This window comes from Takifugu flavidus, chromosome 17, assembly GCF_003711565.1.
Source record: "Takifugu flavidus isolate HTHZ2018 chromosome 17, ASM371156v2, whole genome shotgun sequence".
NCBI lineage: Eukaryota > Metazoa > Chordata > Actinopteri > Tetraodontiformes > Tetraodontidae > Takifugu > Takifugu flavidus.
In genome coordinates, this window is record NC_079536.1 from 11,308,047 (window position 1) to 11,335,327 (window position 27,281).

Sequence of the window (27,281 nt, forward strand, 5' to 3'; positions counted from 1 at the left end):
GAGGTTAAGGACGGATCAATGTGTGTGAGTAGAGACACGCGGAGCCGCAGTTAGCTTCTGCCCTAATGCACTCCGATGGATTTTCTCATTTTGTTGGAGAAAAACAAGACTGTACATCTAAACCTGGAGGTTTCCCCCACTTTTTCTATGCTTATGTCATCATTGATGAACCCATGGGGTTTATTGCTTAGTCACTATCACTATCCTGCTCGGCCTTTGTTCATGCTTGGTGTCGTTTGATTTATTTCAAGGTGGATTTTTGAGCATCGTTAATTTTACAGCTTAATCAGATTTATTTTTGGGGCCAGTTGTGGCTTGAATTGGAGCCTTGTTCCTGTTTTCCAGTAGAATCAGAGCTTCATTCAGAGGCACTGAGACCACGGTGGGCGACTATCTGACATGATGAGGAGATCTTCAATAACATTGTTGATGCATCATAAAGGAAAGCGGACGCGACCGACTAAAGAAAACTCTCATCTCTCTGGCAGCTTAGTCTTCCCCTAGACTGTGTCTTTTTTAGATAACTGATAGACATAAAAGCTGCAGCTTTTCTGCTTTTCTTCTGTGAATATTGCATTCTGTCCTCCTGACAGAGCATCGATCCTGGATTTTGCAGCGACCAAGGTCAGAGCAAAGACCAATTCTGCAGCATCTTATCACCTCAGAAATACCGTGCGGCCCTTTTCCCTGTCTGTTGGCAGAAAAATAAGCACAGCGGCAAGTAGGTTTATTGGCCGGCAAACATGTAACAAAACGTTTCAATTAAAAATAAGATCGAAGGGGAAACGGTGCAATACGTTCTGACACTCTGTATCTTTTTTATGGTTTCTTCTCAATGCTGCGTTTGTCGGTGTATTCAAGTTGCCGGGTTATCTCCGTTTTCTCCATTTAAATTTAGCTCATAAGCTCAGACTTGATATTTTCTTGGCTGTTTTCTTTTTATCTCACTCTATAAAAAGTATTTTTTTTAAAAAAGAGTTGCCTCTGAGGCAGAAAGCAAGTCGCAGACCCAATCATGGCAGGTGATAGTGCTGCCAAATGGATTCTTTCCCACTGAGTGACTTAAACTGGGCTCAAAAACATTCGCAGAATTAAAACTGCGGCAAAAATACTGGAGGAACCCTGCACAGCACGTGCAGAATCCACATCCAGCCACTCTGACGTTGCTCTGAACGTCGACGTTTCAGTTTCTTCGAAGCGTTTGGGCTTTTGTTGATTGCAGAATCAGATATATTTATACAAAAATAAAATGACCGTTGACTCTATTGGCATTCACAATGACCAATACGACTCTCGCTAGCAGGTTTTTAGCTTAGCGTCGAGTTTTGAGCCGACAACTCATCTTTTGTACTGTAAAACAGGCCGTGGTTGTTTCTGTGGTTGGCTTTTCTTTTCTTCTTCCTCCAGCAGGCTGAGAACATGTCAGAGGCCCCATTGTCTCAGTCAGTATGGTAGAGCTGTGTGTTCCTCTGTGTGAGAAGTGGTTCTTTTCTTCATTTCTTTGCTGGGTTAATCCTTGTTTTTCCTCCTTCCCTGGCCATTCACCCTCTTGCTGGCTCCACCTGCCAGCCTTTGCCCATGAGGATCGTTGCAGGAAATATAGTTTTTATTAACGTTCTGCAGTCCAGTGTGGAACTCTAACCTGCGATTTGCTCGTGGTTGCACGGCTCCACCCCATCACGTTCTCTGTGTTCTCCATTTGCTGCGTTCATCGGTCTTTCATTATGTCCTCTTTGCCACAGGTATTATATTCCTAATGATGTTTAAATGTTTTGTCTCATCTGTCAGCATCCCACATCTTAACTTACATTCTGTTGAGGTCATAAGTTTAATTACTACTTTAAAAAAAAAACAACAACCTTTTATATATGAAAGCTTTAGGAGAACAAACTCCTACAGTTTTTTTATGCATTACAGTGCAAAAAGGTTTCCTTTTAAAGTTTTTCAGTCAAATTAATGACTTGTTTGCCTTAAGAACTTTTATTTGTACAGTCCTAATTAGAAGGTGACAGAATCTCTCCCCCATTTAATTCTCAAATAACCTCCATTAACAAACAGACGATACTTCTGACGCAGCTCTGAAGTCAGCATCATGCTCACCTCCCTGGTGGGGCCATAAATGGCTGTCACGTGCAGGTCGTACTTAGTAATCTAATCTAATTGCAGTGCAACGTAAATGATACTGGGGTGATGTGAGGGAAGTGAGTCTGTAGGGAAATGAATGTAATTAATGAATTGATTACTGGGGCTCTGCACTGATGGACCAAGATCCTGGAAATTGGTTGGACGGGACCTTTCTGAGCAGAAGTGTGTGTGGATGCTGCTCCAGGTCCCAAGTTCTGCAGATGTCAAGTGGATTTTAGGATGTCCAGCCCCCGTCATTGTGATTCCCGTCTGCATTAGAATGATGTTGGCCTGAGTCTCCCTGAGAGACAAGATATAAACAGTGCAAACCATTTCCAGTAAGAAAAGTTATAACTTTTCTACTAATAAGTATGCAAACGCTGTCCGAGCAGGGAGATCTCAAAGCTTTTTAAAGCTGATAACACTTGGAAAATGCATTCTGAAGAATCCAGGCGTGGAAAAAAGGGGTGAGAAGAATTAGGTTTGCTGTGAGAAATTGGAGGATAAGAGAGGGGAAAGCGGGTTATGACACGCAAGGATTCGCAGATGTGGACTCTTTTCTGTGAGAGTAAGACACAAAAGCAGCCCAGTATTGATCTCAGGGAGCAATCAATATGAAGCCATTACACCTTTGCATTTGTTGCTCAGCAGTCTGCCTTCCTTTGAAACGGATGATCAGGGCATGCTCCCCATGATAGATCGTGTGTGTGTGTGGGGGGGGGGGGGGACGACTTTACAGTGAAAGAGTCAGAGGATGCACAAAGTCAAAAATAAGCGCAGCAGTTCTGCAGAACAACCACCCTTTCACTGGCAGTACATCTTTTTTTACACTGTTAAACAGGGGCAGGGACATTGTTTCCCAATGCTATTTTCTTTATCTTTTCTCCAGTCGCTTTGTTTTTCTTGGTGTTTCATTGCATTATCTTTTAGCAGGTGTTGGCATTCTATTGGAGTCAAAGGTTTTATCACTGTTGTTTGTTTTTGGTAAGAAGCAGCAGGAGCCCTTCATATAAAGGTGTTGGCAGCTTTAAGGCCACACCAGACAGGCTCAGTCATGGGGCTAACATAAGCATAAAGTTCAAATTAAATGAATACGAATCACGTGCACAAACCAGTATTTTTGCTCTCAAATGATCTGTGTTTGTTCTCAAAGGAAATTTTATTTTAGAAAATTAAATCAATAATGACGCTCTGGTTGCCATAATTGGATAAACCAAGGAAAGACCCATATGTACCGTGTTTGGGACAGGAATTCAGCTCTGGTCTGGGAAATGTAGTCTTCCGGCAGGTAAATTACATGTTGTTTGCGGGGTAAAAAACTACAAGTTCCATATGTCGAGATGCGGAAGTAGCATCAGGACACACTTGGAGGCTTCGGAGTCGATGCGAAAAGATGTCTCACGCTGAAAAGAGGCTAAAATTGGATCATGAAACCCAGCAGGAAAGTCTGTATTTTGACAGCTACACCGACGTCAGCGTCCATGAGGAAATGATAGGTGACCGAGTCCGCACGAACACGTACAGAATGGCGATACTGAAGAACAGTGAGTCCATACGGGGTAAAGTTGTCCTGGATGTTGGGGCTGGCACCGGGATTTTAAGTGTTTTCTGTGTACAAGCCGGCGCTAAGAAAGTTTACGCGGTCGAAGCTTGTTCCATCGCCGAACAAGCTGTTCGAATTGTGAAGCAAAACCGCATGGAGGACAGGATTGAAGTGATACGGGGCATGGTGGAGACGGTGCAGCTACCCGACAAAGTGGACGTCATAGTGAGCGAGTGGATGGGCTATGCCCTCCTGCAGGAGTCCATGCTCAACTCGGTGCTCTACGCCCGGGACAAGTGGCTGAGGCCGGGCGGGGTCATGTTACCGAGCACCGCCGAGCTCTACATCACACCGGTCTGCGACCGGGTGCCCGTTATCCGCGTCCATTTCTGGAAAACCATCAAAGACCAGTACGGCGTCGACATGTCCTGTATGACCGACTTCGCCCGCAGGTGCATCATAAACTCTGAAATCACGGTGGACACGGTGGACGTGGAAGACGTGCTGTCCCACCCGGCTCGCTTCGCCGAGCTCGACCTGCAGCGCGTCACCGCGGAGGAGCTGCGGGAGGTGAAGGGCAAGTTCCGGTGCGAGTCGTTCGGCTCGGCGGCCGTGAACGCCTTCTGCGTTTACTTCACGGTGACTTTCCCGTGCCCTGAGGGCCCGCTGGTGCTCTCCACGTCCCCCTTCAAAGACGAGACGCACTGGAAGCAGGCGTTGCTGTACCTGGATGCCCCGGTGGACGTGGAGCAGGACACCGCGGTGGCCGGGGAGGTCATGCTGTATCCCTCCGCGGACAGCGCCAGGAACATCTGCATCCATGTGGACTACACGATCGGGGAGCACAAAAGACAGTCCAAAACCTTTTCCACCATTGACTAGAGCGAACCTCGGCTGGAAGAGTCCAACCACTGGGAACAGCTCCTTTTTACCCCCAGAACAGAAGCAGCAGCTCGGTCCGTGATCCACATTAAACCTAAACCTATTTAAGTGGCTTTGCCAAACCTAACGGGGACCGACAGTGTGCGTTTGGCGTCCATCACGCGCGCTAAACATCTGTCACATCTGGTTCTGTGTGCTAATACCTCAACTGATGCAAGAATGCTGGAATATTAAAGAGTGTTTTTTTTACATTTGCATGTGTCATTTTTTAAAAAGCTCAATTTATGTGCAAACGTTGCGCATTAGAATATGCGTGTGTGTACGCGACACCCGTTTTTACTTTTAGAAATCCCCCACACCAAATTATCCCACACATTTGCTTTGATCGGGAATTAAAACAAGACAGATGTTAAACAACCACCCGTTTGAGGGAGAAACTGCCCCTGGTGGGTGACTAAAACAAGCTGGCTGATCTGTAATAAAGGTTTTATAACATGTTGGACGACTTCCAAAGGATAAAAAAACTAATTGGCTTTTAAACTGTGATGAATCTTTATAATTTAAGAAAAAAACATCAAATAAACACTGGCTACAATGGAAAGTTCCCTGTATTCATGATTTATTAAAGTACATCTATTAATAATTGGGCACTGATCAATTACTTGAAACAGCCTTCAACCTTTGTCCACCTGTCATTCAGCTCGTCTCACCATAAAAAAAACAGCATCAATATATTCAAGGTACCCTGTGTAAAAAGGTGATTATTGATCCGTATAAATCACAAGTGCCTTCTCAGCTTTTGGTACCTTTTTGTGGCCCTCGTCTGAGTTATGCTTTTGTGGTGTAAAACCCTTGTTACCAGTCCCATAAATTGAATTTCAAAGCCAATACTTGAGCTGAGTGAGTTTGCAGCGTCCACAGGTGCTGTTGACGCTGGAATAAAGGAATCCAGAGAGGTTCCACATGCCGCACATGCAGCATTTAGAATTCCATTGACGCATGCACGGCCACTCTTTCCTCAGAAAAGCTAAATTAATTGTGATCCGTTCCTGCCTGAAATGATTCGGAAGCCATTAGAAACGAGCGTTGAAACTTGAAATGGGATTATTTGGCCTGTATTGCGCGGCAATTTGTTGGCCGATCAATAGGCGATGTGCTTAATCAAACCGTTTCTGTGTGGAACCGCTAAGTGAGGCCGAGCGGCCGCACAGGCCGAGGAACCAAAGGGACCGCGTTCCACCCGGGCCTGGAAACCCAACTGATGGCTTTCGTTCCAATGTATCAATGTTAAAGTATTTAAAATCAATCAGTGTGTGAGGACAGCAACAGCCCGCTCGATTCGGTTATGTTACCATTTTACGGCTGTTTCAGAGAAACTCCCTTCTGCACGTGCATTTTCTTTTTTGAGTGACAGAAAAGACAAGAATTCCAGAATCTGTGGGTGGGATATGTTCCGTTGGATTCCGTCACAAATATCATAATTGACTGCACGATCCCCGTATATTTAGATTGTTATAACGCCTCCAACTGTAACGCGCATCACACCTCACCTTCACAAAGCAAAGCTCATCTGCAGAAACTTCATCTCTTCCCTCCCTGTCTTGTAAGTGGGAATTACAGGCAGGATAATGAGGGGAAAATGGAATTTCTTTTGATTAAAACAATCAGGAACGCTTGCGATGGTGATCAGGAGTGCTATAAACACCAATATCAAAGCTTTCGACCTGGATATATTGCGAACGCTCCCCTCGTGACATTGAGACCTGGCAGGAGAGTTGTGCTAATTCCTTGGAGGTCTTCCTGGCGCGGCTGAAACCTGACTGTTCTCAGTGTCTAATCGTGGCTCCTCATTAATCCTCAGGCGCTAATGACACTCGGTAAGCCAATAGGGTCCAGTTCCTCCAGTCACTTCCAGTAACCAATATGTCTGTCAGCACATCCTGTGAGGACAGTTTGGGATGCTCGTATTGACCAGAGCTAATTTGGCGGACCGAGCCTCCGAGAGGTGGGCTTCATTTCTCTGGGGTCCTCCGAGCCAGAACCTTTGTCATGATGCTCAGGAAGAGCAGGAACTGCCCCCCGCGGTTCCTGCTCAGACTAGAATGACCCTGCCCCTCTGTCTGCTCCTGGGATTTTCCCCTCGGTCTAATACAACACTACACATATTTAAATGAGGACCAGTGTTTATTCTAGCCAGGAGCCACGACCCAGGCGCGACTTCGTGGTCGCCGCACGCGCGCGGCAATGAGGACAGACGGTCGGACGGTGTCTCTTAAGGAAGTAAATCCCAAATCGCCAACAGCGGCACGCAAATCTGAGCAGGATGGCCCCGATTCCCAATCAGCCCAAGGCAGCAGGCTGTCAGGTACAAATCCACCAAACTGTGTGGTCACCCCACCCCCACCCCCCTAATCCTTTTTCAATCATGCACTTTTCATATTATGCCTCCGTGTAATTCTTCTTGGCGATTGTTTTAAAACTTCTTATATCATATTCCCGTGCGGGTGGCTTAGGTTATGGGCTTAGGACACCGTGCTGGATCAGATAAGCAGCAGAGCTCTGCGGGCGCAGATTGGAGCAGGAGGTTCACGCCAGGCTGAAAGAAGGCCGATAAACCTCTGACACAAAGTCCAAACGCGGACGGGTCTACCGTATCACACACGGTGGGATGAACTCCACGAGGGGAGATGCTGTCAGATAAGATGGCCTCTGAAGTCCGAAGGGGGAGAAGACGGAGCGAAAACGCACAAAAAGTCAAAACCGAGGGACACGCGGGAGGGAAATGATCAGCAGAAGCAGATTCTTGCTAGCTTTACACATTCACCTCCTCCGATATCATCAGTTTGCTTCCCTATGCGAAGGTTTTCCTCTGAGCTCGGATCAAGGCAACATTAGCCTCCGTGGAACAGGCGTAAAAATCCAATAGTGGTGCGCCTGGCGTCTGCCGTGCACGGACACGCCTGGCCAGCCTCTCCCATCAATTTTCTAATAACCGTCATGCAATATGACAAGAAAGGAAAAGCAGGAAACACGACGACGCGCCGGGGCGGAGGTGGGATATCGGAAGCGAGGAGGGGTGTCTCGGATTCAGAGCCATCTATTCACCGATCTTCCACGCAAACCCACCGTCGTTCCATCCGAGGCCGGAGGAAAACAGGCTAAAACAATAAGCCGCTTTGTGTTTAAGGCCATTTTCAGCGGCTTCCTTGGTCTCAAGCACAAGCGCCGTCTGTTTTAAGGCCTTGAAGGAAAGACGGCGTAAAGAGCTTAGCTGTCTGCGGCAGAAGAGAGGCGCGTATTGTGCGGGAAGACATTATACAGTCTCATTGTATTGAGTCAATAAGTGGGAATTATGCCTGCACTTTTGGAGCTTTCCTCCACGCGCTCCTCTTCCTTGTCACTGAGTTAAAATAGGAAAAGGGGGAGTCATGTCAGGCAAGTTGCCCTTGGGCTAGCAGAGGAGAGAGAGTAGCTGTGTGAAGAGCTGTCTCCCCTGCTCAGCTAGTCCTCCTCAAACCTTTCCACTGTGATATTGTTAAAGAGTGGCCTCATATATACCTCCCTGTCCTCTCTGTCTGCTGTTGCTGTTCATCAATACCAGTGACTCACTTTGTTTTGGACTTGTTGTTGAGATTTCTGGCTTTGGAAATGCTCTTACAGGCTCGTCCGCTGCCAACATGTTAGCTGTAAATGCTGAAAATGGGGACAAGTGAAGAACTGGCATATTTTCCATCTTAAAAAAGAAAAATGCAAACATTAGCTACCTCCTCCTCACTGCATGCTTTTTCTTCTCTGGCCTAAAACCTGCAAAAAAAATAAAAGAAGAAGCCAGAAATCTACAATCCTACTTTTGTTTCTTTATTTAACTTTTAACAGCAGCGTTATGGAGCAGCTTTAAACGTTGCTCACCATCTCTCACCTCGTGGAGGTGTGAGGCTGCAGCAGATCCCCAGCTACGGCTGCAAGAGGGATGATTTTAAACTACGTCACCTCTTATTTGTATGTCTCCAGTGAAATCTTCACCTTTCCCACTGAGTATGAATGAATAAATTGGATCAATTCCTGCTGCTCCTGATCCAGTTCGCCTTCCTCTCAACAGAATCGCGTCGGCTTTGTGGAGCTTTATCGCTTCCTGAAGCTCTGCGTGATGAAATGTGAGGGTCGCAGCAGCTGAGAGGCGTTTCTCTTCACGGTTGACTCCCATGCTTGAGCAGCAGTGAATTAAACTTGAGGTGAAAGTCAGTTGTCAACCGCTCGCCGCCTCATTGTGTCTGCGCTCTGCGAGCCTCACTCCGCCGTCACCGCGGCTCCTCAGAAGGATTCACCTGGAACCTAATTTCTTTTCAACTTTTCCCCTCTCTTCTTCATTTTATTTCGACTTCGCGGAGCTTCCGCGTCCACTTGTGCGGCTGCTGACGTCGGCTGGTCGCCAGAGCTCTTCCACATTCCCCACGAGTGGTGGGAGACGAGCTGCTCGCGTCTCGATGGCGGCTGCGCCGTTCCTGCACCGCGCTGAGGTGTCCTGTGTCAAAGGGGGATTTATTTGGCTGAAGGCATGAACGGCTGTCATCGACGGTATGAAGCGCTGAGGACCCAGGTGAGAAGCCCACCGCGGTGATTTGGTTAAACTGCCTCAATCCGCGGCGGCGCTCCGGAGCGCGTAAACTTTTGAAGATGCGGCGCTACGCGCACGGAGCGGGTGGCCAGACGCGGGTCGTGATTAGAGAAGGCATGATTATATGGAGCATAGGATTTCTTTTAATTGATCTTGTTTAGTGGAGCTGATCCACGGGGACTGTTTGGATCAGATAAATAAATGAAACCGAAGCGGAGAATGATTCAGTCCGACTAAAAGATGCAATCAAACGAGAAATAACTCTTGAGTTTGACTGTAAACTGCTTCTACGGTGTAAAGGACACATGGACGCGCGCTGGGCGCACAGAGCAGGACGCGACGGTGAATGCTGGGATCCATCAGATCATCAGTAGATCGTATCAGGAATGAATGAATCGTTTTAACGCTGTCTGCCGCGCCGTGGAATTGTTTATTTCATTGCTTCTTGGAATTTTCCTCATATTTGAAAGTCACTTTTATCAAATGTTTGGCTCTCAAATGTGAGAAAAGCATTTTAAACTCTTCTCCTGGGGGGTGAGAAAGGCCCGCGTGGGCTCTGGAGGTTCCAGGGAGCCGCATGGAGGCTTGTTAAAGCGCGCTGCGAGGTAAACGTGCGCGCTGAGTCCCATGACCCGACTCCTTCTATCTCACCTCACCATAATCAATTAGGAGGATGCGCGGCGCGCTCTGCCCACATCACAGTTTCGTTCCATAGTATAAAAAGGCTGATGTGGATTTCTAATCAATGCAAGACCGATTTGTTCTGTTTTCTCCTCTAATTTCTCGGGCGATTATCCATGGTCGGAGGATAATTGGTCTTCTTCTAATGCCTCTGCCACTCCTCTTCTGGGGTGAATATTATATTCTGAGTGAGGAGCGAAAGTGCCCTGGCCCGCATCAGATCCCAAGAGATCGCCGCCTTTCTGGAACAATTACGCATTATTCCGGTGTGCTAGGTGGGGACTGTTGGAGTAGGAATAAATAAAATCCACGATCATTCTTCCCCCCCTTTCAATATTTTACAACATGCCTGAGAGTCTACAAATAATTAACCAGTGGATTACAGGTGTGGTCTCCAGTTTAGCCAGTGAAACTACAAATGCGCGCAGTGGGATCGGGCTCAACTCCAGTTGATCCTCCTCCCGTGTGAGTTTCAACGGGGCCCCGAAAGCGGACGAGGCGCGCGTGTGTTCATGTGTAGGGGTGGGGGTGTTTGGAGGCGAGATGCGTGCAGGCGTCGTGCACAGAAACAATTGGGGTGTAGCCAGCCCCGCGTGCGTCTCGTCGGATGGAGGCTGCGTTATCCTCCCGGTTATCTCCGCCTGAGCGGTCGGTGCCGGAGCAAAACGTTCCGGAGAAGATCGGGTTGATACGGGCGGATATCAAGAGTCTAATTGTGTACGTGTGCGCGTGAGAGCCGGGAACCTGAACGGTCGGATAAGCCTCGGAGCGTCGACGAGACTTGGAAGAAGTGTGGGCAAACGAGGGGGCTGGAAGCGGCGAGGACGCGCGTCAGCGGTTCAAAGTTCCTGTCGCACGACTCTCTTTGCTCCCTTCTCTGGGGCCACCGTTGCGCACGCGGACGCCGTGACAGATTGACACCAGGTAACATGATGGACACTGTGGCGCCGGAGTTGCTGGTCAGAAAACCTCCCGTTTGCACCAGACGCGGCGCTGATCGAGTCCCCGGGACGACGATCACTCATTTGTTCTGAAGTGACAGGAAAATCCTCCTCGAGTGTTTCCCTCCTCTCCCCACCAAAAAAGACAAGTGGGAGATGGTGCGCGCCGCGATTCCTCGGAGACTGACGTGCGTACTCATCACATTGCCGTTAAAGAGCACACCTGAAAGACCCTCCGTCCTCACTCCGCTCCTCTGAACTTGTTGAACGGCACAAAGAGAAGCGGGGACCTGGCTTCACCCTGGGGGGGCAACCCAGAGACGTAAGTCCTTCCTTTTGCCTGGAAAATTCACCTGCGTGTTAAACTTTGCTGCCTTCAAATCTACTCTCAAGTTCTCTTGAGTTCCAAGAATCTCCACATCTGAACAGACATTGTTTTCCTCCTCCTGCGTAGAGATAAAACCTCCGTTTCCACATATCTAATGACCAAAATTTACAGTTTTTTTTAAAACGGCGCCCTCTGGTCACACCAAAATGGACTCGCGTCCTCCCGCCACGGCCGACCGTCTTGAGACGTCACTCGTGTTAGATTGGCTTGTTTTTCATTCCAACTTATTTGAGGGCTTTTGAGTCTTAATAGGGTGTGATATCATCATGTAGCTCGTTCATTTAGGGAGATTATAATCGAGCCAAACGCGCCAAATCCGCCCATTTCTGGGTTTGCTCTGCGTAAAAGTTGTTTTCTTCACTCCAAATAAGAATTCCGCGGTCACGCCGCGCGCTGTGAGCTACCTGAGCACATTCTTCAGAGGCAAAGTGGACATTTTGAGTATGGAGGCACATCGCTGTGGTTTGAGAATAATGTGCCAGCAGCCTTTTAGGAAAAGTGTCTTCAATAATGCATAAGGTGCCGCACGGTGAGTCAGGCAGAGAGGCAGGGCCGCCGGAACTCACTGTCTCGCTGGGCTCTCCTGCGCACCGCTGTGCGTGTGGCTCTGGAAGGGCTGACGCCTGAGGGGTTTCAGCGCGTCTCGGGGCAGCAGCACCACAGCCACCCTGTCAAAAGTGCTGCTCACACACGCACGCGCGCGCACACACACATAGGCGGAGAGCGCGTGGCAGCTTCGGCAGCTCGGGGTGCTGCAGGAGGAGGCGAGGGGGGAGTCGGGGAGCATCAGAGAAGATGTAGGGTGGATGGGAACGGAGGGGCCTTCGGAGGCCTGACCCCGGCTGCTCCGTGCACGCTTTGAAAAGAGGCTGCAGTGGTATTCAGCCAAAGATTCAGCCTTTTGTCTTTTTCTTATTATCACCACAAAAACTGGATCAAATACTAAAGCACCAACACTTTAATGTAAGAAGGTGCCACAGTAAATGCTAAATAAGTAACACTGAACATATTTTGCATTCGAAAAGGAAACCCACTTAAAAAAAAATAATCAAAGGCTTCTTTAAAAAGATATTCCTGTCAGCACTGAGGTAAATATAGCAACAAAGTCACTAAATGCAACAGTCAGACAGAGAATATTTGGTAACGAAACACGAGCAAAAAGGCAACGACCGTAACTGTAAACGTTAGATAGGCTGTGTTTCATTTCCGAATGCAGATTTTTCATTTCAGTCTTTTTAAACCGTGGAAGAATTTTAACCAGTGGGGTTGGGTGAAAATCTGCTGTTTTCGTAGCGGAGCGGTGCTAAAGTTTCACATATTGGTAATAATTTATCACATCTGCGGTGGAAAAACAAGCCCCCAAACAAGCTGAGGTTGTGTTAGCTGAAACGCTGTTTGTGAGGGAGCAGAGCCGCGGCTCCGCGCCATCTGAGCGCGCCCAGCGCTAGCAGCAGGCTGCGCTCCGCCCGTTAGCTTCCTGCGGTCCTTATTAAGAGATCATATGAGCCTGCTGATTGAAGGAGGTGACATTTTAAGAAGTGTGGAATAGCGACGTGATGGAGCGACTGAGGAGAACCCCAGGGAAGCTTCGCGGGCCTCAACGCTGCTGTGCTCTAAAGCCGGCTGTCATATTTGCCTTTATTCCTGAGGACAGAGGCCTTATTGGCAGGTTGTTAGCAGGAAAGATTAGCGGTTAGTGGAAAAGCAGGCAGACAAATCTGGTCGTGTTTTTTTTTCTTTCTGAAACCGATCCAGCTTCTATCTTTATCCGTCTTTCATCGGTTTCCGCCTGTCTTTCCGCCCTTCTTTCTCCCGCAGCCTCGCTTCCCTCTCACCGAGACACTGGTGGGGAATAAGAAGCAGGCAGCATCGGAGAAGATGAAAGTAGGTAGAGACAGGACATAAGCTGGGTCAGAAATCGCCCTTGAAAGTGCATCAAATGCGTGAAATTAAAAATGAAAAGGGAGGATCTAGCTCAGCGGCGTGCTCATAATTATTCCACCTTTCTGCAGGCAGAGGACATCGTATGTAGACCTGAAATGGAAATATTTGTTTTTAATGTTAGCAAAGTTGTTTAACGATACGACGACGTTTGAGTGCTGCCCCCTGTGGGCCACAATGCTGCTCAGCTCTCAGATGGTACTCAAGGTGGGGAAATAATTGGCGTAATTTGAGATTTCGGGACAATAGTGGTGCGACAAAAAGTGCAGATTGGAAGCGACTCGGTTTGTTGGTTTGATGTCATGCATGATTTAAAGTGCTTCCCTGCAGGACTGCGGGAGGGAAAGTGGCTGCGGTAATATTTCCCCGGCGGTTTGGAGGAACACTCAGTGACGCTCGAGTGGCCCCGGGGATGAAATGGAAGGAGACACCGTGGTCTCCGTGGACGAGGCGAGCGCTCAGGTGCAAGGGTGGTGTGTTTGGGCGGGTGTGATGAACTCGCCAGCCAACAGGAGTCTCCGCTGGATTGACTGGGCGACGTGAAAAATTCATGCGTCTGGCTGTAAGGAAATAAAATCGGCCTCGCAGCCCCGCCGGTCGCCGCGGTCAGGTCGCAGTTCGCTCCCGGCGAAACCGGTTTGACCTGGATTCTTCGCTGCTTTTAAATCGGACAATTTCAAGCTGAAAACAGATTTTTTTTTTCATTTAAAACCTTTTCAGTGTGAGTCATTTTCGAGATCCGCACGGACCAATCTGTGGTTGCCAGGCGATAGAATCGAACCCGAGGCTTCCGCAAGCGCGTGCTGGCCAAACCTTCTGAGAACATGTTTATTTTCACCTCTGGACGTGCTGTTAGAAGCAAGAAGTCTCGCTTTTTGCTAATTTAATGGGTGAATCTTGAGTCATCCCTTTTTTCAAGGCTAATTAATAAAGCGTTTGTAAGGTTTCCTGCACTCTAGTTGGACTTTTATTCTGGTTGCACCTTAAAAATATCACCTTTTCCCAGCAGCCCCCCCTCCCAGCACTCTTCCTGTAAGGCGGTGCTGGCGCTGCACTAAATCCTGAAGAATTTCCGACTTCCTGCGGGCGCCTCGTCCGCCGTCCTCGGACCCTGATCGATGGTGGGAGGACGGCACTCGCGCTGCCATAAAGCTTCCCTTAGTTAAAATGCACATGCGCGCTCCCTCCCGCCGCTCCCCTCTTCCTCGCCCTCAGCCCGTCTCCTCGGGGTGATGGAGCAGGGAGGAGTAATGAGCGGAAGGGACCGCTGAGTCCAGGACGGCGGGCTTATAACGACCCCGCTTTTGTGATCTCGATAGCTTGTTAGCAGAGCCGCAGCATCGCTTGTTGTCTCATTAGCCAGGAGTTGAACCTTCTTCATCCGGAGCTTCCACACAAACGGGCACACATGGGGAGACATTTTGGCCACCTCTTTAGTCTCCTCCTTAACGTGCTAATATTATGTCTCTTAATGAGAACAGGGAGCTCGGTGCCAAGAGTTTCTCTGGATAATTAGCTGCTCCCTCACCTGCTGACATCACCCCCACTGACATTCTTCCATTTTACATTTAAGGTGTTTCATTTCCTTCTCACTCCAACCTCCCTCCCCCGCCCTCGCCTATCCCGACACCCCCTCCTCGCGATCTATCATGTGCATCGGAAGGTTGGGCGTATTCCTTCTGAAAGGATGGATATTTATATTTGAACTCTGTGTTTTTCTGCATTTGCCTTAAGGGCAGCTTCTTAAACGCTGCGACCAATAATCAGGGATATTTTTCATCTCAGGATGTCGTGTTTTTCAACACTTTCTGTTTATGGTTCTGTTTACCGCAGCATCAAAGGACCTTGTTTTCCCTTCATGTGCGTTTTACTTCTCTGTATAGGACGCTGCCGAGTCTCTGCTTCTGACCCCACTGTTTGTTTCCAGGCTTCCTGCAGATTGTCGTGGTTTACATGCAGGTCAAACATTCACAGTCACCTCATTTGTGCTGGTTTCTTGTCAGAACTCAGATTTTATAGCTCTGACGCACAGCGCTGCTCCGTCGCTGCTTTCATCCGACCCTGGTGGGCTTAAGCCGCAGCCCGGCTGCGTCTGGAAGCCTTCACAGGCTTCAGCTCTCTGGTGCGGGTAACCAGGTTCCTGCTGCGTTTCTGGCTGCACACACATCAAGGTGCACGCTGGCTTTCAACAGCTGAATTTAAAAGACCACTAAAGGTCAATTTGACAATAAAAGATAGGAAAAATCGAAGAACCTGGTAAAACAGATGGAAAAATCAGACTTTTCTTTCTCAAGAAGCAGAACAAATAATAGGCACAAACAGGGGTGAAGGTATGGATGGATGGATGGATGGATGGATGGATGGATGGATGGGTGGGTGGGTGGGTGGATGGATGGATGGATGGATGGGTGGTGGATGGATGGATGGATGGGTGGGTGGGTGGGTGGATGGATGGATGGATGGATGGATGGATGGATGGATGGATGGATGGATGGATGGAAGGGTGGGTGGGTGGATGGAGGATGGATGGATGGGTGGATGGATGGAGGGTGGGTGGATGGATGGATGGATGGATGGATGATGGATGGGTGGGTGGATGGATGGATGAGTGGATGGATGGATGGATGGATGGATGGATGGATGGATGGATGGAGGGTGGGTGGATGGATGGATGGATGGATGATAGAAGGGTGGGTGGGTGGATGGATGGATGGATGGATGGATGGATGGATGGATGGATGGATGGATGGATGGATGGATGGAGGGTGGGTGGATGGATGGGTGGATGGATGGGTGGGTGGGTGGGGGATGGATGGATGGGTGGATGGATGGATGGGTGGATGGGTGGATCGGTGGGTGGATGGATGGATGGATGGAAGGGTGGGTGGATGGATGGATGGATGGATGGATGGATGAGTGGATGGATGGATGGACGGGTGGATGGATGGGTGGATGGATGGATGGATGGATGGATGGATGGATGGGTGGACGGACAGACAGACAGGTGGCCGCAGGCATCGAGCAGCCGTCGTGCCGCATCCTCAGCCAAAGTTCTCATGTGTCAGATCCTCATGTGCTGGAGCTGCTGTATATTCACACCCTCTCCCCCCCTCTCCCCTCTCTCCCCCTCTCTCCCCCTCTCTCCCCCCCTCTCCCTCCTCTCTGCCCTCTCTCTCCCCCCTCTCTCCCCCTCTCTCCCCCTCTCTCCCCTCTCTCTATTATTCGCAGTGCCAGAACGCCACCCATGAAGCTCGCCATGATTGACAGTCAGGCAAGCTGAGACCCGTCAGTCTTCGTGCTATCAGCGTGTCAGAGGGCCGTCTTCTCATTGCCTCCCCCCTCCTCCTCCACCTCCTCCCTCCCTCGCTCCTCTCTGGTGGTCTTGTGGATGGTCCAGAGTCGCCCTCAGCGCCGCTCACCTGCTACGCAGAGACAATAAACCCAGGAGCCTTCTCGTCTGGCATGTTTCCTCCCTCCAGCTGAGTTGCATCAGGTGGAAGGACAAGAGAGATCTTTTACCCCGCGTCTCCTGGAGAAGGAGCAGAGAGGAGCAGTCATGCGTCTCCATCTGGTGCTGATGCTGCAGGCGCTGTGGGCCGGTCTGTGCCAGGCAGCCATGCAGCACTATCCAGCGGCGTGGGGCCACTACGACGTCTGCAAGTCCCAGGTTTACTCTGACGAAGGCCTCACTTGGGACTACATGGCCTGCCAGCCAGAGGCAGCAGACATGACCCAGTACCTGAAGGTCACCCTGGATCCCCCAAACATCACCTGCGGAGACCCTCCGGAGACGTACTGCGCCCTGGTGAGTTCCAGAGTGATGAAAACACACACATTTCCACACACGTCGGTTCCACCTGCAGAACTCAGACATCCTCATTTCTCTGGAAGGTTTTTTCCACAGCCGGGCCCCTGAAAAGCTCGGAGTCCATTTGGGTCAGAGCTCCTGTTGTGGAAAAAAGAGACTCAAACTCTTTGAAAAATAAAAGTCAGGTGAAAAGTAATCCCGCCATTGTTATTCACAGTGCGAAGCTTTCCACTTCAGTCCGGTTTCATGAGCAAGATCCTGCTTTCCTCTTTCAAATCATCCAGCTTTTTAAATTTGCCTTCAGCCTTCGGGGTCATGTGACCTCACTTATCGCACAGGAGGCGGCGAATTGTGAGTCAAACTGGAGGAAAACGCCTGTGACCCGAGGTTTACGTTTCCAGTCGGATCAATGTGGATTAGTCATGTTCTCCGGAGGAGTGAACGTGTTTGGAGCGCCGCATTTAAAGCTCCGTTTCAGTTATTCTCATGTTACTGGTCCTGGTCCACCAAAGGGGGAGGTCGGGGTGGGGGGGGGAGCTTTGGCTGCAAGTCAAATCCATTGAAAACTATTATTAAGCTAAAACTATCTAATTATTAAGTGTGGGAACTCATTCCAAGAAGATTTTTGGCTTTGCGCGGCCAAACCGTGGTGGCTTCAGTCCAATTAGGTCCTGAGCTCAGTATCTGTGGAAAAGTGGCTCATTATTAGAGCACAGATTCCATCCAGGGCCACCTTTTACACTCAATCATGCGATTTATGCAGCAGTGTTGTTTACCTAAATGACCTTCAACCTTTGGCTACTTTGGACTCTTTTGGACTCTTAGAAAACTGCTGTTGCTCTGCATTTATCAAAGGTTTGAAGCTTCTTCTTGAGAGTATATTGAAAAGTCAGTTACGATGTCGCTGTGCGTTAGTTCTAGGCTAGTTTCTTTTCCAAATCTAAATACATTATTATATACGATTCAGACTTAAAACACACAGAACCTTTGGTCCATGAGGTCGTCTGCTGTTACACGTGTACATCATCTCCATCACTTAATACTGTAGCTTGGGAACTTTAAAGTTAGCGTAAGCATCGCTACGCATCGCGTGTGTGTCTGTTGTGAGCTAAGCAGACGGCTCGGTTGAAGTGGCGTTTGTAAAGTTCAAGCGCTGCACTTTCTCCACATCCCGCCGTAATCATGACAATCATTAATTCCTGGGGTGGCTGCAAATAAAATCACACGCGTATGAGGTCAAGTATTTAATTAGCAACCCGCCCAAGTACTTATTCCGTGTCCTTTTCACTTTGAAAGTCGCAGCTGGTTGCCTCAGATTAACGCTAAATGATGAATCCATTTTGGGCCGTTGCGCATTTCCCAGTCATCAAAGATTCTCTCTGAACAACCGCAGCTCCGAGAGCTCTTTTGATAAATAGCGAGATCTTCCAGGAAAAGTTGTAAGTTGACGAGTATAAATAGACAGAGTGCCATCAGCGCTAAGTCAGCTGAGAGACGACACAGAGGAACAGAGAGGGATTAACAAAATACAGATGACAAAGACAGCGAGCGAGTGATCAAGAGGGGAGCGAGACGGAGCCAACGCGGGGGAGACGGAAACTCTGAGGACCGTGTGCAAAGCATACAGAGGACAGAGGAACTAATATCTCCTGTGTGGGGTAGGATAGAGGCTCCGAAATGTGAATAATTCAACATGTTTTGTAGCTAATGTGTTTTATTCATAGGACACATTATTCAGCCCGACATCTCTCAGGCGCTTCTCAGAAATGCTGACTCGTGCGATCGGCCAAGGTTGGTTGAAGGCAAAGGGGAGTCAGACGGAGGGGTGAGGGCTGATGGGGTGGGATGGCACGTCTGGGAGCGCTGTCAAAATGGCATCTCGGTCTGGTTTCCTCGCCGCTGCCCCCCCGCGACCTCGTATCGATCCACATTTGAACCAGACGCGTGCATTAGCTGCGCAGCGGCTGTTGATGCCTCGCTCGCCGTGTCCAAGGCTCCATTTGTAGACAGTTTTTTTCAAATTTATTCCCATCGCCGTCGCTGCCAACGTCGGGACGGATCGCTCATTGCATTAGCGCGAGCTGTCGCTCTTGTGTCTCCAGCTGCTAGCACGATAGAAGCGCTTCGCTTAAACAGGCGATGGCGAGCGCCCACATTTCCTGCTCTGCTGCACTCTGCTCATCACAGCTCACACCAAGCCCAGCGAAATCTGACCCCCCGCTGCTCACCAAGTGGTTTATGTTTACCTCGGGCGGTGCGTAGCTGCATATAATCACCCCGACAATTATCATTGATAGCCGGGCTCTTTTGCTTGTCAATACTCTCCTCGCCGCGCCGACAGCGGTTTGTGGGGCCGCTCGGATCATTGCAGCTTCACAGCAATTATCATTAGGTCACTTTATCAGAGAATTTCATCTCTCCGGTAATTGATTTTGCCCCGGCAGAGGCGGGTGCGTTTTAAAGCCGTGTCTCTGTTTCTGAGTGCTAAAGGTAACAGATACCACAAAGGGAGGAGGGAGACGGTCAGACGCAGCAGCTCCAGGGCGCAGCGCCTATATGAGCGTGGTTATCTCGGGTTGCGCCCCGGCATCATACACAGATACACACACGAGCGGCTACACATTCGCACAGCACTGTCCTCGGCAGCGGCTCTTTATTCTCCCTGCAGCCCGGTGACCTTTTCCACGGCAATAAGCTGGCATTCACTAAGCTCGGGCCCAGAAACCTGCGTCGTATGAAAAAGCGCCGTCTCTTTCAGCGAGATTGAGAATTCTCTTTCAGCGCCTCGGCCGGGTCGCAGCCCCGCGGACGGCTGGCGGCCTGGCAGGAGCGCAACGCAGAGGGAGAAGTTAAGGAAGGAAATATGCGGTAGAAGTCTACACCAGAAAACACAACCTATTCTAAAATAGATTAGACTTCTATCCCCTCAGTTCCTCCATCACAAAACCTACCAACCGGCATAACCGTGCATGTGTTGGCTCTCCTTTGCTGCACATTAAACATGGAAGAACCCCCTTTTAAGCTCCATAATTTAGACCGTATATCCGAAGCGTGTGTCTGTGTGTGTGTGTGTGTGCGTGCGCTCGCCTTTGTGTCCTCATGCATCCCCACGTACTCAATTTGTGCCATCAGTTAACAACCAGGAAATGCTGATGAGCACTGAAATCTGAGTCCCGGCTGGCTGGTGCATTTCACAGCCAATCAAATCTAAATGAGGAAACAAAGGGGGATTATTAAAAAGGCTGTGCGGCATGTGGCTTTTTCACATTCAAGTCCCAATAAAGGGTTGTTATAGTTGCTCCAGGATGAGAGGAGGTGTCTCACAATCATTTCTTCATTATTTTGGCCTCCGTGTCGAGCTTTTAAAGCCCCCTCATACACGTCTACATCCTGTGTTTGCTTTAAAGTGATCAGATTAAAATTATAATAATAATAATGATAATCAAATTAAAAAACTGATTCCTTCACGTTCAGAAACGTCCCAGTATAGCTGCACCTTTAACAGGTGAAGGTGTCACAGAGAATTTGGCCAAACATTTAATAATTTCTGACTCCCTCATTAATGTCATATCATCATATGGATACACACATGAACTGACAGGGACGTTATTAGCACGGAAAATGACCTCAAACACAGCGATACGTCCTCCAAAATAAACTAATCCTCATCTACAGTTCAACTTTTCCACCCAGCCGACCAAAGCAGCCAGTCCAGACCAGCCAATCTAAACGGTGAATTAGGATCCTTCAAACATCCCAACGTTCCTAACCATCACACCAAAAAGAGCAAATCGGCCCCTCGCTCGCCCAGTTGGGTCACGGAACGTTACACACTCACCCCACAGACTTGGACAAACGGTGATTTCTTCAGGAATCTTCCAAAAAGACCAAATGTGATTGGTTAAAGAAACAGTCCCACCCTTAATATTTAGTTTAAGGTGCATCGGGGAGCAATGCTAAACTCAGATTGGATAAAAAAATCCTGCATTTTCATACAAACATACCAGAAGCACAGCGGCCAAGAGAACAGAAATAAATGAAGCTTGGACTATTGGGGAAAATTAAGGCAGTTTCCTGGAAGGCAGGATTGGATTTTCTGTTGTAGTTGTGATTCTGCTTCTGCTTACGCTGAGGCCAGCAGGGAAGGCCTTGCTGGCCCCCACGGCCCCCCGCTGCCCATCGATGTTCTGCATATTTGTCCAGACCAAATTAAAATGGAGACAGACCGAATCATTGCTTTCACTGTATTTTTTCACTTCTCTTTTTATCAGCCTTTGGGGCAGCTCTGGGCAAATCTGTATGTGTTAATTAGGCCAAACAACCCCCAGGAAATAGTGACATCACACAGCTATAAAACCGAGTCTGTTATTTAATAGGATGACTTTGGATCTGATGAATCTAATCTAAAGAAACTGAAATCGAACGAGGGGTTCTTAGGTGAATCCAAATGAGTTGTGAACCACTGGCCTCTCAATTGACAAATTTTAGCCGTTTTCCTGGACCAGTCCAGTCAGACTCAGGTGCACCCACAAGGTCAGGGAACGTGCAACTCGCCACCCTTGATGCAGCGACGATGATCATCCCTGCAGCTAATCCAGCCTAATCTCACTGAACAAGCTTCTGCTGAGCCCAGACCAGCGCTGGGAGGGAGGCTGAATAGTGTCTAACACAGCAGAAAACCATCTGGCCAATTCTTTCCAGTAAACGTGAAGGTCATGCCCTCCGCGGCCGGCCGAGGATCTCGTGGTATTCTCTCTGACCCGTCCCGGACCATCAAGTTTGTATGAGTGTGGGACACTCCCTGAATTCTTATGGTTTATTTTTTGCCTTCCGCTTCAAGCGTCAGACTGTAGTCCAGGCGAAACGTCCATTAAACAAGTGTTGGCAGATTGTCCAACATGTCCTCTTTCCTAACCTTTCATGTTCCACCATCTGAGTTGGGGAAGAAACCGCCACATTTACAGATTCTTTCATCAGACATCGCCACCCCCGAGGCTGGTCTTGATTCATCAGCAGCTCCCTTCACTGATGGGTTCAGTACCGGGGAACTTTAGCCGCTTTTATTTCCTTGGATTAGGTGAAGTCGGAATTGAGAAAGTTGGCTGTTGTTGTGCAGAGAGAAGGTTGTGTTTACAGGAAGAAGTTGGGGAAAGTTGGTGCAACAGCCGGCGTCGCTCTGTGATGCTGCTCCGTGCGGCGGCACGACTCGTCTACCCGGGCTCCATCAAGGCGTTCACTGTTGTCTCGCCGTTTACTCTGCCACCACACAATAGCAGCGGCTGCCTTGACTCCAGCTTCCCACCAAGTTTTCTTTCTTTGTTTTTGGAAAGTTTGGCCTGAAACAGTTTCTCCTTTTCCAGAAAGCACGAAGAGGAAAGTTTGGAGTCGCTGAAGAATCTTTTTTCACCCCCTATCGGATTTAGATGTATCCTGCTAAAGTGCCATTTGAAATATAGTTGACTTGCAAGTTTGAGACTAAATTCGATACGGGGAAGGAGCTAATGTTTCACATTGGGAAGCAAAATCATATAATTTACTCTTATTCAACTATGGTTTCCATATACTGGCACGATTAATTCCCAGGAAATTAGTATTGAATATATGTCAGTGCAGAAATAATCTCTCATAGCTCAGATTTAGCCTCTGAATATCAATATTGACTACAAGTCACCCAGAAATATCACGTTGTCTTGTTGTGGAAGCTGGATACGAGGAGCTGTGCACAAGCAAGCACCAGGCCGTCACATCCCACTGCTGTGACGTCAGGACGTCTCTCCCTTTTTGTCTCACGAGGACATTTTTATTTCTCTTTTCCTGCTCTGCGGGCTTAAAATCCCTCTTGCTGTAATTGCGGCGTTTTCACATTTCGTTCATGGAAAATTCTGGGCTGGAGCAAAAATTCAGTCCAGCTCTCAAAGATCCGGACGGTTCGCACCATCCGTGTGTCGTCTGGTTCAGCAGAACCTTGAAACATTGAACACTCGGGTCAGGGGTGTGACCTCCATCCATCCAAATAATGAAGGACAACATTAATGTTGGGTTTCTCCCGCTGCAAAAACGGAATAAATTCCTTCATCCACTGGTTTATGCATGGAAATGGTCCCTACAGCTCCATCCCACTGCCTTCCACCAGCTCCCTCTGCACCAGGGGGTCCTCGAGAGCCGTAGTCCATCCAGGTTTTCTGGCCTACCAGGTAGGTTTCACCTGGGTTCCCACTTGCCTTGGTGAAAGCGGGGCCTGGGCTCCACCACCCCTGCTTCCATGGTGCTGCTCCCCTTTTGCACGAATCCTCGTATTGAGGAGATCTAGAAGCGTTTTCCTTCTGAGCACCAACATCGGTGCTGTCGCACGTGTTTGATATTATGCAGAGCTGCACTGAGCTGAGAACTCCCCGAGATCCCATCTCTCATTGTGATCCACAGTGGGAGGTCAGGTGCCCCCACAGCCACCACAGACCACCTCCATCTCCTGCTCCGTGTTTCGGAGCGGAGGGGCCTCCCGCCCCCATCAGCAGAAGAGACGGCAGCTTCTGTTTCCTGCGCACGAGTCTCTCCTCCTGTTTCGTCTCCGTCTACATCCGCCGTTGCTCGCAGCTTTAGATGAAACTTCCCTATTTTGGGATGCGACGCCGCCATCTCTGTGTGTGCCTCACACCGTTGCCTCGGCGACAAAGAAGAAAAACCTGATGTTAGCGCTAAATCTGCCTGGCTGGATTCTCATTCTTCCTTACAGTAACGGCAGTGAAATCCAGCTGCATTTTAATCAACTGTCTCAGGATAACGCTAAAAATTCACACTGTGGGTTTCAGATGCGCGTCAGATGTAGGCCGCCTGTCTGGGGATCAGTTTGGTGCGACATATCCGTGTCATCTTGCAGCTTAGAGCTGAAGTGTTAAGAATGGCTGTTTTCTCTATTTGAGACAGTTTGAAAATAAGCTGCGTCTGCAAGAAGAATTATTAAAAGGCTGCTGCTGCTGTTGGAAACCCAGCGCAGGTGAGGGACTGAAGCGCGTGACCGTTCAGGCCTGTTCTCACCCACAGCTGTCAGAGCAGCAAGCCCAATCGCGCATTGGTCAGTACTCGCTAAGGAATTGTGGGGGATTTGGACACAAATGCAGGCTCAATGCTCTGTAACCTTAACGCCATTCACCACAGGTTGTGAGTCTGAAGCAGGTTTTCTCCTCCTCCTGCTCCTCCTCCTCCTCCTCCTCCTTCTGGGCCGCTGGTTGTGTGAAATATGAAGCTGCACATTTCACTCTGACAGCCTTTGAAAGTGACTCCTCTGTTGCTGTGATTGACAGCTCTCAAAGCAAAAGATCTGTTGTGTCAGGCCAACACCAACTACAGGGCAAACTCTGAATCGATAGCAATGCGATCAGTGATGGAAATTGAAAGCTGAATCTGAAGGCTGAGCCCCCCCCTCCTCCTCCTCCTTCTGTTTCAACCTCATTGTCAGTCGGTTTTGTTTTATTTTCCTTTTTTTTAAAGTCTGGCTGAGCCGAGCAGCGTCGCAGCTTGGACGGAGCAGAACGTCTATTTCCTGCAAACTCAGAAGTCAAGATAACGGCTCAATAATGAAATATTAAATAAAATATGATGCCTCTCCTGGAAATCCCTGCATGTAACTGATACATTTGGATATTAAGAGTATGTAAATTGAGTTTACAATTTAGAGAGCACTCAGATGGCTCCTGGTGCGGCCCTCCTGGGTCGCTATGGAGGCCCAAACCCAGCAGAGGGAACCGGAACAGTCAGCACTCAAAACAAAGGGCTGCAACATGTGCCTGCTTCATTAGGGCGGGGGATAACCAGTAGAGCAGCTCATTTTGACATAAATCTGTAGTTATTGTCCAGGCCAGACCATCCACTCCCCATTTCAGAACGTACCCGCAGGCTTTTCCTTAATAAGAAATCTCCCTGATTAAACCAAGGTGCCGGTTCCCCTTCATGGAGAAAAGGAAAAGAGAGGCCGAATTTAACTGGAGGGGAGGCAGTTACTGAAAAACCATGATGGATATTGAGATGTTCGCATTTTATTAACTGGAGTCAGGACAGATAAAAGAATTGGTAAATTGGTTGTAGAGCTTCGGTGTCTGTAGGCCTCTGGCCCGGGGCTACAGGGATACAGACACTTGGCATTTCAATCTCCTCATCTCCCAGGCCATCCACTCCAGCGACTGTCAGCCTCAGTCCAATGCACCTCTAATTAGCCACTCGTTTTATTTCCTCTGGCTGCTAAACCAGTTTCAGCTCCTTTCCACCCAGCCCCACTGTCTGAAAAGTAAGCATGTTGAAACGCGCTCCCATGAGGTCCCAGCCGGTCAGAGAAGCGTCGTATGACAAGGAGCAGTTGCTAATCTGCTCAGTCTGAAGGGCTGAGATGCATCTCAGCTCCTCTCTGTGTGCACATCAGAAGCTCCTTATGAAATTATTGAGTCGGACCAGCCGGGCGTTCCCTGTCACTGTGGGACGCACGTTGTTGTCGCGCACGTTGAAGGCCCCCTTTGAACGAGATGCGGCGTGGCGTTGAGCTATTCCCCTGCTGTAAACAGGAGGGCATTATGCCAAGCTGCAGACATTGTGGCGCGCGGCGTTGGCGTTTGATATCATCGTCCTCGCCTGAATTCCCCTGAATCCCATCAGTGGTGGATTTTGCACTTGTGATCACTAAAACGGTGGCGTTTTGACTAAAAGAAATAGGCATGAATCACAGAACCGTTGTGGTTCAATTGAGGGAAATTGTGGATGCGCAACTCGAAGTGCAGATCCCAATGACAGGAAACAAACTATCTTAGGCTAAAGATCCTAAATCTTATGGATCATTCACAAAAGGGTGGAAACTGTGGAGATATTCAAACAGCAGCTGACTATTCCTGATCCACATCTACAACAGAATCCTGGAACTAATTGGAAGCAGGAAAGTCTTTGCCGAGAGCCCCGGGGAGGGTTGATGGAATGTTTACATCATTAATGTAGTTATTTACTCCACTGCATTCTTTCTTTCCCAAGACAAACGGCCGATCATTATAAAAGTATCCCCGATAATGAGCGGCGTGATAAACGATAATGCTGATAAGCGTGAGCCGCTGTCTGGAACCATTAAAATGCGACTGCGGCCCACCACACTGTCAGTCAGGCACCGACCGAACCAATAAAAGCACTTCGGCTGGTAATTCTGTAGTTTTTGACTTTGCTTCAATTTGTTTAATTCCCACTACAGTTGATTGGAACATTAGGAGCACATATAAAGGACTCAGCAGCCCTCGACAAGACGCTCCCTCTGGTGGGGACTTGAGTCATCATTAATCATTTTTACTCGCATTAAATGATGTAAAGTAAAGATTAGCAAGTATTTGTACATCTAAAGAAAATGAATTTAGGATTCAAAGTGTAATAATCTTGGGTCGATGATTACTATTGACGGATATTTGAATGAGTCAAACCTTTTTGATGCTGATGTTTATTTTTGGAGGTCCGAAGAGGCAACAATCAGACGACAAAAACAAGGGAAAACAAGCCTATTCCTATCTTTTACCGTGGTGTCAGTGATATTACAGCTAAAAACTTGGCTGGAGCTGGTTCATTGCTGCCTTTGAACCTTTGGAAGTGCTTCTGGGAAACAGATCATAAGAGCCAGTGCACGTCTTTGTGCGTACTGGTGTATTTGTGACTGTCTCGCTGTGTATCCGGGTGCCATGTGGCACCGAGCGACTCAGATTAGCTCTGCCAAGAGATAAAAACAGAGGGTAAGCCGCTCGCTGCACCAGCCTTCTGGATTTCACCTCTGAATAGTCATTGTTGCGAACTGTAGCTCTGCTCTTTCTGAATCTCACAGCGCCCTTTATTGATTAGAAACAGCATATTTATGGAAAATAGTTTAAACTAGATTATCGATGGCATAGCGCATGAAAGACAAGAAAAAGTGAAGTGAATCACATTAGGGGTGAAAACTGTACGGTGATTAGGAATATTAGCACATAATAGGCTGCTGTAATTGCTTTGATTATATAAGCACTTTAATCTCTACTCCTTTATACTGTTATACGCCCACAGCGAGATGCTGTTCGTATGATTTATTATTTCAGATCACAGAATGGTGAAATAAATCAAGCCTGCCTCCTGAAGTGAAGCTGTTAGACTGTTGTGCTGACTGGATGAGTCCTTTGCAGATTTTGGCTGGTAAAATGTTGGCACAACCCAGCATCCAGGTCTAATAGGAAGGCAGTGCCTGCTGGGAAGTGTAGGCGGAGGCTGGCATATGGCTCAGTGTGCTGACAGGTTTCTGCTGCACCAGTGCTTGTCCTTGTTATACTGCCTGTACAGGTAGGGGTTGTTACTGGGTTGATGTTGTTGCCTCA

At 48.5% G+C, this 27,281-nt stretch overlaps 2 protein-coding genes across 13 annotated transcripts in view; both read left to right on the plus strand.

Annotated features, from left to right (window-relative positions):
- Nucleotides 1–3,464: 3,464 nt before the first annotated feature.
- prmt6 (protein arginine methyltransferase 6) lies at nucleotides 3,465–4,800 on the plus strand. The gene has a single exon (XM_057012256.1). The coding sequence runs from the start codon at nucleotides 3,518–3,520 to the stop codon at nucleotides 4,547–4,549; it is 1,032 nt and encodes a 343-aa protein (XP_056868236.1). The 5' UTR covers nucleotides 3,465–3,517; the 3' UTR covers nucleotides 4,550–4,800.
- Nucleotides 4,801–8,506: 3,706 nt separating this feature from the next.
- Nucleotides 8,507–27,281, plus strand: part of ntng1a (netrin g1a) — a 64,458-nt gene continuing 45,683 nt past the window's right edge. For 2 of the 12 annotated variants that reach the window (XM_057012200.1, XM_057012201.1), the window contains exons 1-2: nucleotides 8,516–9,146; nucleotides 16,344–16,920. In XM_057012200.1, the coding sequence (XP_056868180.1) occupies nucleotides 16,672–16,920 (249 nt within the window). In that variant the 5' untranslated portion in view covers nucleotides 8,516–9,146; nucleotides 16,344–16,671. Of the gene's footprint in view, nucleotides 9,147–10,271; nucleotides 11,109–16,343; nucleotides 16,921–27,281 lie in introns of those variants that run through there. The other 10 variants (XM_057012199.1, XM_057012198.1, XM_057012197.1 and 7 more) reach the window with 10 other exon arrangements.